This window comes from Phyllostomus hastatus, unplaced genomic scaffold, assembly GCF_019186645.2.
Source record: "Phyllostomus hastatus isolate PE091 unplaced genomic scaffold, TTU_PhHast_1.1 phas_contig_5, whole genome shotgun sequence".
Lineage (NCBI taxonomy): Eukaryota > Metazoa > Chordata > Mammalia > Chiroptera > Phyllostomidae > Phyllostomus > Phyllostomus hastatus.
Window position 1 is genome coordinate 1,734,021 of NW_025333897.1, and position 14,241 is coordinate 1,748,261.

A 14,241-nucleotide genomic window follows, 5' to 3' on the forward strand; every position below is an offset into this window, starting at 1 on the left:
GGCATGGTGTGGTTTGTTTAAACACGAGGAATTATAACACTTTGTCACGAAGCAATTGCTAGCTAATACAAAGAATATATGAATGGAAAAAAGGACTAGAATGTCAATGAATCAATGTAAAAAGAATGATGAAATTATTTGGGAACTGACAAACACCATCAATGCATGCTAAAGTGATTGGCTCAAACTTTGAGAAATAATGGGTATTTGCATAGTCTCAAAGACTCTCCAGATCCTTATTATGAAGAGAAAAATAATGATTTTGTGTGGCACAAAAATCATTATTTGTGGCATGTGGATCATATTAAACAACACAGTTTTAAATGCACCTTGCTGTCTAGACTTCTCATGATGTACAAAGATAAATGTCACTATTAAGGCATGTTTATTTCACGTCATTTTCCTCATAACAGAATGCATCTAAGTGATCCATTCGCATACCCTCAAAGGGAGCACACACAAACACACTCACACATACTGGGGTAGGACAGAACCCAACCCAATCCCAGGAACCTGGGACTATCCCATGTGACATGGCAAAGGGACTTTGCAGATGTAAATAACCTTTATAGATGCCAAAATAGAGAGATTGTCCTGGTTTAGCCCAGTGGGCCTCCTCTAAACACGTGAGTCCTGAAAAGCAGCAGGCTTTCTCCACCTGGAGGCAGAAGAGAGAGGGGCCAGGAGGGGAAGGCAGAGAGATTCCCAGCACGAGAAGGCGCTGACACACTGCTGCCAGTTTTGAGATGTGGGGTCCACCAACAGGGACCAGAGAGACTCAGGCTGGAAGAGCTGAGAAGGAGGCCCGGGTCCAGCAGGAAACGGGGACCTCAGGGTGACGACTGCCAGGGACGGAATTCTGCCAACAGTTTGCCTCAGCTGGACGTGCACTCTCTGCAGGCCTCGCTGTAAGAACCCCTCTGGCCACACTTGAATTTCAGCCCTGTGGGGCTCAGGTCAGAGAGACAGGCAGAGCCCACCCGGAGCTCTGACCCCAGGAACTGTGAGATAATAAACTTGGGCTGTTTTCAGAGGCGACATTGGGGTGCCTTGTTACAGCAGCAAGAGAAAACTAGTCTTCACACAGATGCCGTTTCACAGCACAGGAAACAAGTCTTTCTTATCATTTATTTGAAAAATTCTTACAAAAAATTAGAAAAATAAATATTTTCTCGGATCTGAGTTTGAGAATTCACACACACAAGTACATAAATAATGGGTGGCTGGCAATAACTTAAGGACAGTGGCACATGCACAGATAAAATCTCCTGATGGGGCAGGTTGTGGGTGGGCCTCGGGGTCAGACACACAGGTCTCCACTGGCGACACACTTCAGGTCATGGGTGAGGAGGCGGAAGAGGTTGAATGTGACAGAGGCTTCAAGACAGCCAGTGGACTCCTGTGGGGAAGACAGGACACGTCAGTGACTACCCATGATCTGGGTCCCAGTTGTCCCCAGACACTGGTCACTCCCTGGTCACTCACCTTCTTTGAAGCCTCCCGGACGCGGTGCAGCCAGTGGTGGAGGTGGCCCCGGGGCCTGGGGCCTGCTGAGGCCTGAGTTGGGACCTGTGGGCAGAGGAGGGTGCTGTGTGAGGCAGAGTCTACACAAGAAGGGAACCTACAGAGGTTCGGGGGGAGTCAGAGCCCACAGACATGGCCCAGGAGCCCAGAGCACTCACACAGGCCTGAAGCTTGGTGTGGATGTAGCGAAGCGTGTGAAGGGGCTGGTCCAGGATGTCCCCCAGGGTAGAGTTAGCCACAGTCTCCAGGACCTTCAGTGTCAGGGCCAGCTCAGCCTCCAAGGCCACGGGGCGCTCCCACACCTGAGGAGGGGAGAGACAGGTGAGAGCTGCACACATGAGGGAGAAACAGGTGAGGAGGACTGAGGAAGGAACAGTAAAGGTATAAGGTCAGGACAGGTGAGAGGACACAGCCAGTGTGGGTCTGTGAGGAGAATGGGTTAGTGGGACTGGGTGGGAGGGAACAGATGGTGACAGGTGAGAAGAAGAGGTGAAGGGGCCACGAAGGAGCCAGAGGAGCGGGGCCAGGTGAGGGCAGGTCCGGGCCTGACTCTCCCAACACACCTGCAGCTTCCTCAGGTCCCGGGTCCTGGGGAATGGGCGGGAGCTGCAGCTCCAGTTCTTCAGCAGCAGTGACTCCTCCTGGAGAGCAAGGAAGGGGTCAGCACACAGCTGGGGAGGGTACAGGTCTACCCTGAGCCAAATGGAGCATAGTAGGCCACAGAGGGAGGGTGGAGGTTGGCCCACAGCAGGTGGGGCAGTGGGGAGACTCACCAAGGCATCCTTGGCCCTCCTGAAGGCCTTCATGTCTTGTGGGGGCAGAGACTTGAACTGGGCCATGGAGCAGCTCCTTGCACCCGGGAGGGCACTGAGGGGGGTGGGCACAGGAACTGCTCCCATCCTGGTCAGCTCCATGGTCATCAGCATCAGCACCAGCATGCAACCCACAGGCAAGTCTGTGTTACAGAAGGAGAGACACATGAGGGCACAGACAGTGTCAGGGGCTGAGGGTGGAGGCTGTGGGGAGGTGGGGGGTCATGGGCCATGAGGTGGGGGGCCTCACCCAGCTGCATCCTCATCTCTGTCTCTGGTCTCTGTCAGCACAGGGGGGACCCAAGCGTCCCACTGAGAGGCTGTCACCAGGGTCTCTCACTCAGCCTTGTTTTGTGTCTGTGACCTCAGTCTCCTCTTCTGGCTCTCAGTCTGCTGCTCTGTGTGTGTCTCTGAACTTCCAGCTCTGCTCTGGTGGAACACCTGCCTGGGCTCCATGGTACAGCTTTTAGCCTGGACAGATGGGCAATCCCAGCTGATGTAGGAAAAGTGAAAACACAATGGCCACTAGGGGAGGCCCCAGGCTGGGGAAGCCCATGCAGGGCGGGGCCTTGAGCCAGGTGAGCAGCTGGAGGGAAAGAGAAACTGACACAGATTCAGGTTCACATAGAGGAGGTGTATTCCTAAGATGAGTCTCAGGGTAGGGGCAGCCTCAGCCCCACAAAGGGGGGTCACAGCACCCTGACGGGGAGGGGACAAAGGGACTTGTCTTTGTGCAGGATACTGCAGTCCAGGGAGAGGAGGAGAAAGGCACCTCTAAGGGTGTTGCCATCAAGACCCTTGAACTTCCAAGAGAGAGGTTACTCAGAGGAGGGGAGAAGAGAAAGGGAGAAGGCTGCTGGTAGGTGGGAGGGAGTCAAAAAGGCAAAGCAGCCCAGAGTTCAGAGAGGAGACCAACTGTTCCCTCCCTTCCACACTTGGTACCAAGAGAGAGAAAGAACTGGGAGGAGGGGAGCCTCACTAATGTCTTAGCTGTCCAGGCACCATGGGACACAGGAATGGGAGGCTCTGCTAGGGAATTGGGGTGTGGCCAAGGACTTCAGGGAACCAGTCCAGTTTGTGACAAACGCCTTCATTCATTCACCAAGTTATTCAGCCCCCACTTTGCATCAGGCATGGTTCCAGGTGCCTGGCATAGGGCACTGAATAAAAGAAAACCTACAAAACAACCCCTGAAGGAACTTTTTACTGGACTGGAGTGACAGAGAGTAGGAATTAAGCACAGGTGTATGTTACATCAAGGAACAGAAAATGAAAGAACTAAAGTGGGGTGACGGCATGCTGTATGTAAGATGTGGCTGCACTGAATGAGGTGGCCTGAGAAATCACATCTGAATGAAGACTTGAGTGAGCAAGGCAGTTATGTGAGATTGAGGGGGGAGCATTCAGTACAAAAGGAAAACAGAGGCAGCCCATTTTGTCTAGTACTTTATATGTCCCCTTATCACTAAGGCTTTGCCACTTACAGTATTAAACCCACAGTGAAATTAAGGACATACAGTATTTTTATTACATTTTAAATATGGAGTGATATTGGCAGAAAGGGTCACAAACTTAGTGCTGTTAACTTTTTTGGAAATAAAGTCACTTGAAATAATGAATGAGTAAATATGTAGTAAACTGCAGGGACTTAGAGATGGTGAGAGTCCTGTCCAAGATCACACAGCAAATATGTGGCAAGTGCAGCTCTTAACCACATTTCGTCTCACACTCCAGCTTCTGTGCAGCTAGATCTGGTCACAGAGACAAGGAATTTGCAGCACAGAGGTGCTTTTTGACACTCAAGCCCTCCACTGACCCCCTGTTTCCATTATTCAAAATTCCAGGGAGAGAGTGGACAGACCCTCAGAGAAAACTGAGCTCTGATAGACAAAAATGTTTCAAAGCCAAGGACAGGGCCCTGCCCCAGTCGCCTTCCAGGGCACTGGTTAGTTTCTGTCAATTGCACTGGCCTTAACCAGGGCAAAGACACTGTATCACCAGTGAATTCTGAAAAAGGACAAAGGATGTCAAAATTCCTAAATTCATACTTTTTTGTTAGAAAGAAAGTTCCATGAGGTGGTTGAAAGTATGGGATTCAAACCTAGCTGTGACCTTCAGTAGCTGTGTGACCTTGGCAAAGAAACCTGCAGTTAGCAACCATGATCACCAGCCCACTTACTCGGACACAATAAAAAAGTACAATTGTTTGTGTATTTTTATGTGTGTGTGGTTATTTAATAGAAACCATTAATGAAGACCATCCTATGGCCTCAGCTGGAAGCTCTAGAAACACTACTTCAGTGTACATTACTCATTTGCAAGAAAAGGATAAGAATGACATCATGTGGATGAGGAACTGACACTCAGAAGTAATTTACCCAGTTACACCATAACTAAAAGGGTGGGTCAGAATTGAAACTGAAGTCACCTGATTTCCCTGGTTTAGTATATTTAACTGAAACACGACCCTCAAAATGATCGCAGGGGATCAACCAATGTAAATGCAAATATGTTTAATAATGGCAATACATTACCACCAGAAGACAGAATAGCAAATTACACAGGGACTTCACAAACACAAAAGTCACGTGAGTAACAGAATCAAAATACTACAGTCAGCTGAGGACTTTGGGCCCTTGCACTGCCAAATCTCTTAGGGGGTGAGGCCTCCCCAGTGGGGAGGTCAGAGTCACAGATTCACAGAATCTCAAAGCAGACACTGAAGTTTGAGATCAGGCTGTGGGACCTGCCACGGGAGATGGCGTTCTGGGCTTCTGTAACCATAAAGCAGAAACTGGTCCGCGGTACATGGGATCAGTGATCCAAGGTACCTTCCCAGGGCTCAAGTCTCCTGGTGCCAGACGAGGCCCCTGGAAGATCTTAGGGGAACGCATCCCATTGAAAAGTTCCTGGGGAAAAAAAAAAAAGGAAAGTTCCTGCTTCAGGGGACCACGTTCTCGTCCTTGGAAAAGCACCCGCGCCTACTGGCGCACCCGTTGCAGACTGTCCAGGTCTGGCCAGCAGCGGCAGAGCCCCCTGAGCCTCAGCGCCTGTGGCTGGAGACGGGCCTTGAGGAAGGGGCATCACAGCGGAGCTCGCAGCCCTCCCCCTGCAGACCCGCGGGTCCTGGCAGAGGCTTCGCGGGGTCAGAGAGAAGGCCCCGAGTGCGCCCCCAGCCTCAGGCCCCACGTGAACAGGCACAGGAGGTTGAAGATGACGCTGGTTTCGTGGCATCGAGGCGAGTCCTGGAACCCCAGAAGGAAGCAGAGCGGGGCTGAGGCAGGAATTTCTTCCCGAGAAATCCTCCTCCGTTGGTCACCAGTGGACCCTGTGCTCCAGGCGGATCTCCACTCACTCGTCTCCCCACCGCTCCTCCCGTGACGTCCACGGGCTTCACCGCCGACTCCACTCGCAGCTCTCCGTGTTTTCGGGCGCCTCCTGGGTGGCCAGAGGGACTTCCTCGAGAAACCTGGCCGCACCAGCTCCAGCTGAGGTGGAGACAGGAGGTAAACGAAAGAGTCGAAGGACCGAGTCCCCCACCTACTTCACCTGCGAGCCACCCAGCCCCAGACCAAAGCGCAGATCTGGGGACGCCAAGAGGAAGTGAATCGTGTGTGGACGGGTTTGGGGCTCAGCGGGACCGATCGCAGATCCCGCCGCCCAACGGGGGGCCGGAGAGCGCAGAGCAAGCTGGTGGGGGTGGAGGGGCCGGGCGCGGGGACACTCACGCAGGCCACCACGTCCCTCCGCGCGGCCGCCAGCAGCTCCAGGGTCGGGATGACGCCAGGAAACAACTCGGGGCTGGGGAGGCTGCTCAACACCGCCTGGGCGTCCGAGAGGTCCCGAGCCACAAGGCGGAGTCGCGCGCAGGTCTGCCAGGACACCACAGAGTTAGCGGCGGCCGAGCCCCCGGCTCTGGTCTCCTGCCCTCATCCCCAGCCCCGACCAAAACGGGAGGCCTCACCAAGGGCCGCGGGGGGTCCCTCCTTTGGGCGGAAGGAGCAATTGCGTGGCCTCCAGCTCAGCGTCTCTTGCTCCTGGGGTGGGGAATGGGGACAAGGGAAGGGTGAGGGGGGCCTCTTCGCCAGGGCCCCTTAGCGCTGGGGTGTCGGGGATTCCTGGACGTGAACCCGGACTGACCTGTACAGTCGTATGTATTGTGGGCTGAATCACAAAGCGCTTCGAGAACGTAAACTCCGACTGAAACGAACCCTTTTCGGAGCAGTGCGCCCAGACGTGAGCTGAGTCTGCCTAGTTGGGGCGCCCTTTTAAGATTGGCATGAAGGTACTTTCTGTGCTTAAGAAGCCCGCAGCCAGCAAGGTCTCGCGGTCAGAATTCTGGACCCTGAGATCCGAGATGCACCTGCTGGACGCTAGGATGTTAAGGTCTCTCCAGGCATGGACCCGCGTCCCAGACCCCGGCAGGCCCAGCGTTCCCTGGGACTAGGGGTCTGTGTGCATCGCTCACGTAGTGGTCCCTCAGGGCCTCGACCGCTGCCAGCGCCCTGGGGTCCAGCCGGCGGTAGGGTGACAGGAGGCAGCGCCGGGGTTCAGCCACTCCCAGGTCCACCACCACTCTCACCGTTACCAAGACCCACAGCCCCACGGACGCCACGGTTGCGCCACTTGGTCTTATCTGTGCTCCCGTGGAAAGCGAAGGACGCCAGGGAGGCCGAGAGGAAGGAGTCCAGCCCCTGCCTCTGGTTAGACTGGCAGAGGGACCGACCTCAGATCACTGGCGCTGAGCACCTGCAGGAGGAGAGATGTGGTGGGCCCTGAGACCCCTGCTGCCCTGAGCCTCTGTCCCCTCACTCTTCACCTGCACTGTGCCCTCCGTGCCTCATGTGGGAGTGGGGTCTGCCTTGTACTGTCCCCTGGGAGGCATCCAGAGTAGTGTCCACCTTCTCCAGCAGGGCCTGCTCCCTCCAGGCGGCTGTAGTGTGGTTGGCTGAGACATGGTGAGCGGCTGGGCTTCCCTGGTCAAGGTAAGTTTTAGGATCATCAGTGCTGGCTGCTGGCCCAGTTGGATGCTGGCCTAGGTGTGAGGACTTTACCCTCGTGTCCCCAGGTGCCAGCCCTGACTCTTCGCCAACTCTCTGTCATCAGTTCTGGTTCTGACCCTCTCTGAATCCAATCTTTTTATCACCTTCCTTTTTTTTTCTTTGTTTTAATATAGTAAGAAGTCCTTGTAAGTGCTTACAGTGTAGTGGGCTGTGTGCTGTTCTAAGATACATACATCTTGTTTAATTCTCAAAGAAGGACACTGCAAGTGGTGTCCTATGATTACTCCCACTTTATAGATGAGAAAACTGAGGAATGGTAAAATGAAGAAACTTTTCCAAATTCACAATTAGTGTCAGAGGGAGGATTGAACCTACATGCTGTTGAGCTTCAAAGCTTGTTCTCTGTGCTGAATTTGCCCCTAAATATCTGATTCAGTCTTCACTCTCTCTGTCTTCATTTCAATCCATTTCTCTTCTTCCCTCTGTACACACCACTCGTTTTTGTGTCTTTCTTGTCTCTCTGTCTCCATCTGCGTCTCATCCCTTTTTCTAGCCAATATCCAGGCCATGGTCTCCCTCTCTCTCTCTCTGTTAGTCTCAATTTGTCTCTTGTTTTCATTTTAAAGTGAAATCTACTCTTTCTTTCTATGATAAAGTTAATAATGCAAGTTCATAACTAAAGTTTAAAAAATTCAGAAATTCATAAAAGGAGACAAAAACCCACTTATGACTTCACCCACCTCTCCCTTCACCCCACATCTGGAACAATTTTACCAATGTGCCAAAGTTTTATATATATATATATTTATATATATATAGATATAGATATAAATAAATATATATATAGATACATATATATATGATTTGTGACATAGTAGCACGTTCATTTGAAAGATTTAGTCCATTCAAAAGCATACAAGTTGGAGAACTAAAGGAATCTTTCAGTCCCACTTCCTGGAAGTAATTCTTTTTAACAGTTAGTAACTATTACTCCTCTTCCTGCCCCTCCACTCCTCTTTTTATCAGCAATTTCTCCCCAGTGGAACCCAGCTGTGTAAAAATTGGTAGCCTGCTTTTTGTGTCTTACCGTGGCCTTTCATTTGCATCTCCCACATGTCTGACTATACTGTATCAGTTAGGGCCCCAGCAGGAAACAGATGGCCCAATCAATTTAGGGTAATTTGAGGTGGGTATCATACCAGGAGTGTTTACAAAGGTGTTTGAGAGTGAAGTGGGGGGTAGTGCCAGGCCTTGAGTCCTTCCTGGGGGAGGGTCTGCCACCCCTAGGCCTGAAGGGAGGGGAGCAGGCAGGGAGTGCTTACCTGACCTGGCAAGGGCAGGCCTGGGCACAGGGCAGGGAAACAGACTAGCTGTGGTGGTCCTGAAGGGAGGAAGCCTGGGGAATAATTGCTCTGACCTCTCAGAGAATAAAGAGCGTCCTTCCCCTCTCCCTGGTCCTACTGCTAGGCTACCAGTTAGCTGCACCCAGTGGAGGGCAAGGGCCAGCTTCCTGTGGCCCAGAGCAGGGTGGAGATGTGGGAAGAGTGGACCTGGCAGGGCAATGACAACGTGCCACATATACCGTTACTGATGCTCCCATTCAACAGGATCTCGGAGTAACCAATGCCCTCCAGGTGAGCACTGAGGTTTCCTATGGTATTTTGCTAAAGCCGTGGGATTATCAAGGCTGGGGGAGAGGGAGGGACTAGTCTTTCCATTCTCCTAACAATGTCTTTCATAGAGCTGCAGGTTTGCATTTGAATAAAGTCCAACTCATCAATTCTTTTTTTTTTTCATGGATCATGATTTCCATGTATGTAAAAGTCATCACCAAGCCCAAGGTCCCTTAAATTTTTTCCTATGATGTATTCCAGAAGTTTTATAGTTTTGCACTTCATATTTGGGTTTGTGATACATTTTGAGTTGATTTTTGTGTAAAGTATAAATTCCGTATTCAGATTCATGTTTTTTTGTCAGGTAAATATCTAGTTGTTGTAATACCATTTGTTGAGTACTGTCTTTTCTCCATTTAATTACCTTTGTTTCTTCCTCAAAGACCAGCTGACTATGTTTGTGTAGTTTTGTTTTTGGACTCTCCATTCTCTTCGTTGACTTGTCTACCCTTTCTTTAACACCCCACTGTCTCGATTACTATAGCTGTAGAGTAAGCCCTGAATCAGGTAATGTCAGTCCTCCAACTTTGCTATTATTCTTTTTGTAATATTGTGTTAGCTATTCTGGGTTATTTGAATAGCAATATAAACCTTTAGGTTTTCAATTTCCACAGAATGACTTGCTGGGATTTTGATTGGGTTGTGTTGAATCAATACATTAAACTGAAAAGAACTGACATCTTGACAATATTGAGTCTTCTTATCCATGTACTTGGAATATCTATCTATCTATCTATCTATCTATCTATCTAATTCATTTTTATTGACTTCTGAACCAGTTTCTCAAACCGGGGTCCTTAAGTCTTGCAACATTTATTATAGTGGCTGGAAGAAAATGCTTTTTTGGAGCAGAACTGTTGGAAAATGCCTGGTTAAACCATGATGAGCAAGTTTCTCTGCAGCAGAACTTCCCAAGACCTTTAACTTGCTAATATCCCATGGCTCTCCAAGACTGTGATGGTTATTAGACCTTGGCATCCATCTCCAAGAAACAGCTAATGAGCAGGAAACACAAGCTTTCTGACCTATGCAGCCAGGAAAGGCTATTTTCTCGACAGTATTATTTTTCAAGCAAAATTGTGAAAAAGTAAAAATGTATCCAATAGTGAAAATGAAAGCTGTAATTAAAGATAATTATTGACAACTAGGACATGATCCACTCTACCTTGGATGTCACTTTCTAGTTTTCCAAGGGAATTTTCTGCATTTTTCTCAGCATAACTCACCCTCCCCAGAAAAGGAATGAATGGTTGGAATTATTGGCCTTTTTTGCAAAGAGTGTGGCTGTCTGGGGAAATATTTCTATTATGAGGCCTTTGATTCTTTCACAAGTTTTTGTAGCTTTTCTCATATAGGGTTTGTTTATATTTTGTTAGATTCATACCTAGATATTTCATCTTAGAGGTGCTAATGAAAATGTTGTTATTAATTTCAAATTCAAATTGTTCATTGCTGTTATACAAGAAAGTAATCGACTTGTGTACATTAAGGTTGTGTCTTGCAACTTTGCTATAATCACTTATTGGCTCAGAAATGATTTTAAATGAATAATATTAAATACATAGGACTATAAAGAAAACTGATTACATTGCAACACAGTTACCAAAACATAAAAATGACATTGTGATAGGTAATAAACTATGTTATTACTACATTAGGTAGCAAGATATAATGACAGGTTTAATAACTACTGTACTGGAGGTAGTGATGAGAGTAAATGACACTTCAGGGTATGTGCCACATCTGTAATGTGCCATGAAAACATCTATGGCTTCTTTTAGTGACAAAGTCACATGTTCTGCTAATAATATTGTGGTATGATTGCTATTATTCCTTACAGTCCTAATGGAAGGAATGCAAAGTTGTGGTGACAGGTTAATGAGGATAAAAATGCATTTTCTTCTGATGCATGTTCACTCTTTCCTGAGTCCTGATTGGGGGTGTGGTTCATGGACCCCAACTTAAAGTATATCTACAGCAGTTACCTGTGATGTAGTGGATCTATATATGTGGACATGGAAAAATCCTCAAGATATATTACAGAGTTAAGAAAGTAAATTGCTGAACACTTAGTGTGACATACTTGTGTTTAGAAGTAGTCACACACACAAAAGGAGTTCAGTGAAGAATAGCAGCCTTTTCAACAAATGGTGCTGGAGCAATCGGACATCCACAGGACAAAAAGTGAACCTTGACTCAAGCCTCACACCTAAAACAAAAATGACCTCCAAATGGATCATGGACTTAGATGTAAAATATAAAGCTATAAAACTTTTAGAAAAAGTTTAGAACATTTTTGGGATCTATGCCTAGGCAAAGAGTTCTTAGACTTGACACCAAGGGCTCAATCCATAACAGGAAAAATTGACCAACTGGCCTGACAAAAGACTGGTATCTAGAACAGATAAAGAACTCTCAAACTCAACAGTAAAAAAATTAAACAATCCACTTGGAAGACAGACAAAAGACACGAAGGCACATTTCACCAAAATGGATGCACAGAGGGGAAACAGCCCATGCAGGGGTGCTCAATACCACTAGCTGGTAGAGGAATGCAAATTAAAACCACAGTGAGATGTCATTACACACCTAGCAAGATGGCTAAAATTAAATTAAGAAAAAATAGTGATAGTAAATGCTGTTAGGATGCAGAGAAGCTACATCATCACATATTGTTGGTATGAATGCAAATGGTACAGCCACTCTGGAAAACAGTTGGGCAGTTTCTTACCAAACTAAACATGCAAATACCATATGACTTAGTAATCCCATTCCTGGACACTTGTCCCAGAGAAATGAGGACTTCTGGTCCCACAGAATCCTACACATGAGTGCTTATAGCAGCTTTATTTGCAACAGTCAAAAGCTGGAAACAATCCAGATGTTCTTTAACAGGTGATATTTAAACAAACTGCAGCATACCCATGCCATCAGCAATAAAGAGGAGCAAAGCCTTGATACACACAGCTATCTGGGTAAGTCTCCAAAGAATTATACTGAGTGAAAAAAGCTCATCCCCAAAGGCAACCTACTGTATGATTCCACTTACACAGCATTCTGGAAATGACATCAGTGATTGCGAGGGGTCAAGGAGCGGAGTTGGTGTGACTATTGAAAGGGCAACATGGGGGACCTTTGTGGTGACGGAATTTTCTGTATCTCAACTGTATCAGTGTCAATATCCAGGCTGTGACATTGTGTTATATAGAGTTTTGCAAGTCGTCACCATGGTAGAGGGGAACTGGGTAAAAGGCACACAGAATCTCTGTATCATTTCTTACAATGGCATGCAAATGTACAATTATGTCAAAATAAAAAGTTTAGTCAGCACAATCACACACGAGTATTATATATTTCCTTGGGAGCTATATGAGGTATATCAAGATGTATAAAAAGGTATGCATACATATGTCCCACATTGATTAATAGTGAGGTGTCTGTGGGGAGGACATGGGAATTGAAGGGATGATTATTGAAACACGTCATTTTATCAAAAATATTTTCATTTCTACCAAGGAGGAGAAATTCTACCTGAGTGATTAGAACAACAAACTCATTGAATATGAGGAAAATACTACCTCCTTGATTGCTTAACTCCTGGTAGGGTGAACATTTCTTTTTAAATAAACTGTTCCGGATTCTATTTCTTCTTTTCTTTTTTAAGATTTTTTATTTATTTATTTTTAGAGAGGGAAAGGAGGGAGATAGAGAGAGAGAGAGAAAAATATCAATGTGCAGTTGCTGGGGGTCATGGCCTGCAACCCAGGCATGTACCCTGACTGGGAGTCGAACCTGCGACACTTTGGTTCTCAGCCTGTGCTCAGTCCACTGAGCTACACCAGCTAGGGCAGGTGAACAACTTTTGAGAGCGTTCTTGGAGTAGAGTGTGTTGGTCTGACCTCTAGACCTGATGAGAGTGGCTAAGTAGAACCCTGTACTTGCCTTCATCACTCTGCCACTGTGCAGGTGACCTCTGTTGACCCCTCCACATTGATCTGGGGCCTGTACTGGGTCCTGGGATACTGCATCTTGGAGGCTCCCCAGCCCTCTGGTTTGTGGTTGGGTTCAGCCAATGGGAGGTGCTGGCAGGGGACTGAAGGGAGGAAGAAGAGCAAGGCTGGGGGATTTATTCTGGATCCCCTGGTTCCCTCTCTGCAGGGCTGAGGTCTGACAATGGCTGTGTTAATCAATCTACAGCCACACTGTCTGACTCACCTCATCCAGCATGGTACTTGCTCTCCATGAAGCTAGCCTCTGGGTGCATCACCAGCCCTGGTTGATTCCCTTGACCATGCCACTTTTCCCCAGGTTAGACATTTTGGCTTTCTGCAGACATCGTTTTATTTCTGATGTATTTTCATTGAATTCTTTATTAAGGTAATAGTAGTTTCATATGCTTCATAAGAAATCACACAGAGAGCTCCTGTGCACTGTCTCCCCAGTTTTCCCCAGTAGTTACAGTTAACAAAATAGGGGGAGGTTAAGAACAGAATAGGAAATGGAAAAGCCAAAGAACTTATATGCATGACCCATGGACATGAACTAAGGGAAGGAATTGCTGGAGAGAATGGGGGTACTGGGCAGGGGCAGTGAAAGGGGAAAATTGGGACAATTGTTATAGCAAAATCCATAAAATATGTTTAAAAATAAAAAATGTATAGTACAATATCACAAGGGAGATGCTGAGATGCATGCAATCCACCCATCTTATTCAGATAACCCCAGCTTTCCTCGTGTTCAGTATGTGTGTGTTTAGTTTGACACAATTTTATCCCATGTGTAGATTCATATATTCACCACCACAGTCAAGACAGAGGAATTCCATCAGCCCAAGAACCCCCAGGATTGTCCTATTTACAACCACACCCATCTTTGCCCCTTCATCACCCACCTTGTCCTTAACACCTTGCAATCACTGATCTACTTCCACTGGTAAACTTTTGTCACTTCAAAAATTTATGTAAACAGGACCATGTGGCATGTACTAACCTTATGGGATGGGTCTTTTCAGTCTGTGTAATTCCCTGCATGTGTGCCCAGGTTGTCGTGTGTATCTGCTGTGCATCCTTGTTTCATGGTACAGAAGCACCAGAGTTGGTTAACTGTTGACTTTCTAAAGGTCATTTTTAGGTTTTGGCCCATTGCTAATAATGCTTCTATGAACACTGCACTCAGATGATCAGGTAGTCATAAGTTTTGATTTCTCTGGAATAATGTCCAGGGGTGTTA

General features: G+C 47.5%; 2 protein-coding genes across 2 annotated transcripts; both read right to left on the reverse strand.

Annotated features, from left to right (window-relative positions):
* Positions 1–1,300: 1,300 nt before the first annotated feature.
* LOC123823681 (interferon lambda-3-like) lies at positions 1,301–2,602 on the reverse strand. The gene is made up of 6 exons (XM_045846640.1): positions 2,587–2,602; positions 2,298–2,479; positions 2,088–2,165; positions 1,683–1,826; positions 1,486–1,569; positions 1,301–1,399 (listed from the first exon to the last, which is right to left on the reverse strand). The coding sequence occupies exons 1-6, from the start codon at positions 2,600–2,602 to the stop codon at positions 1,301–1,303; spliced, it is 603 nt and encodes a 200-aa protein (XP_045702596.1).
* Positions 2,603–5,482: 2,880 nt separating this feature from the next.
* Positions 5,483–8,454, reverse strand: LOC123823682 (interferon lambda-4-like). Its single transcript, XM_045846641.1, is given in 6 exon segments — positions 5,483–5,824; positions 6,065–6,208; positions 6,301–6,324; positions 6,326–6,373; positions 6,805–6,977; positions 8,427–8,454. Coding segments are annotated over 6 exon segments (759 nt in total).
* Between the last annotated feature and the right edge of the window lie 5,787 nt (positions 8,455–14,241).

Coding starts and splice junctions, on each gene's coding strand:
- LOC123823681 (XM_045846640.1), bottom strand. Junction 1,570..1,682: donor ACACCAAGCTTCAGGCCTGT/GTGAGTGCTCTG, acceptor CTCTGCCCACAG/GTCCCAACTCAGGCCTCAGC. Junction 1,400..1,485: donor TCCGGGAGGCTTCAAAGAAG/GTGAGTGACCAG, acceptor TCTTCCCCACAG/GAGTCCACTGGCTGTCTTGA.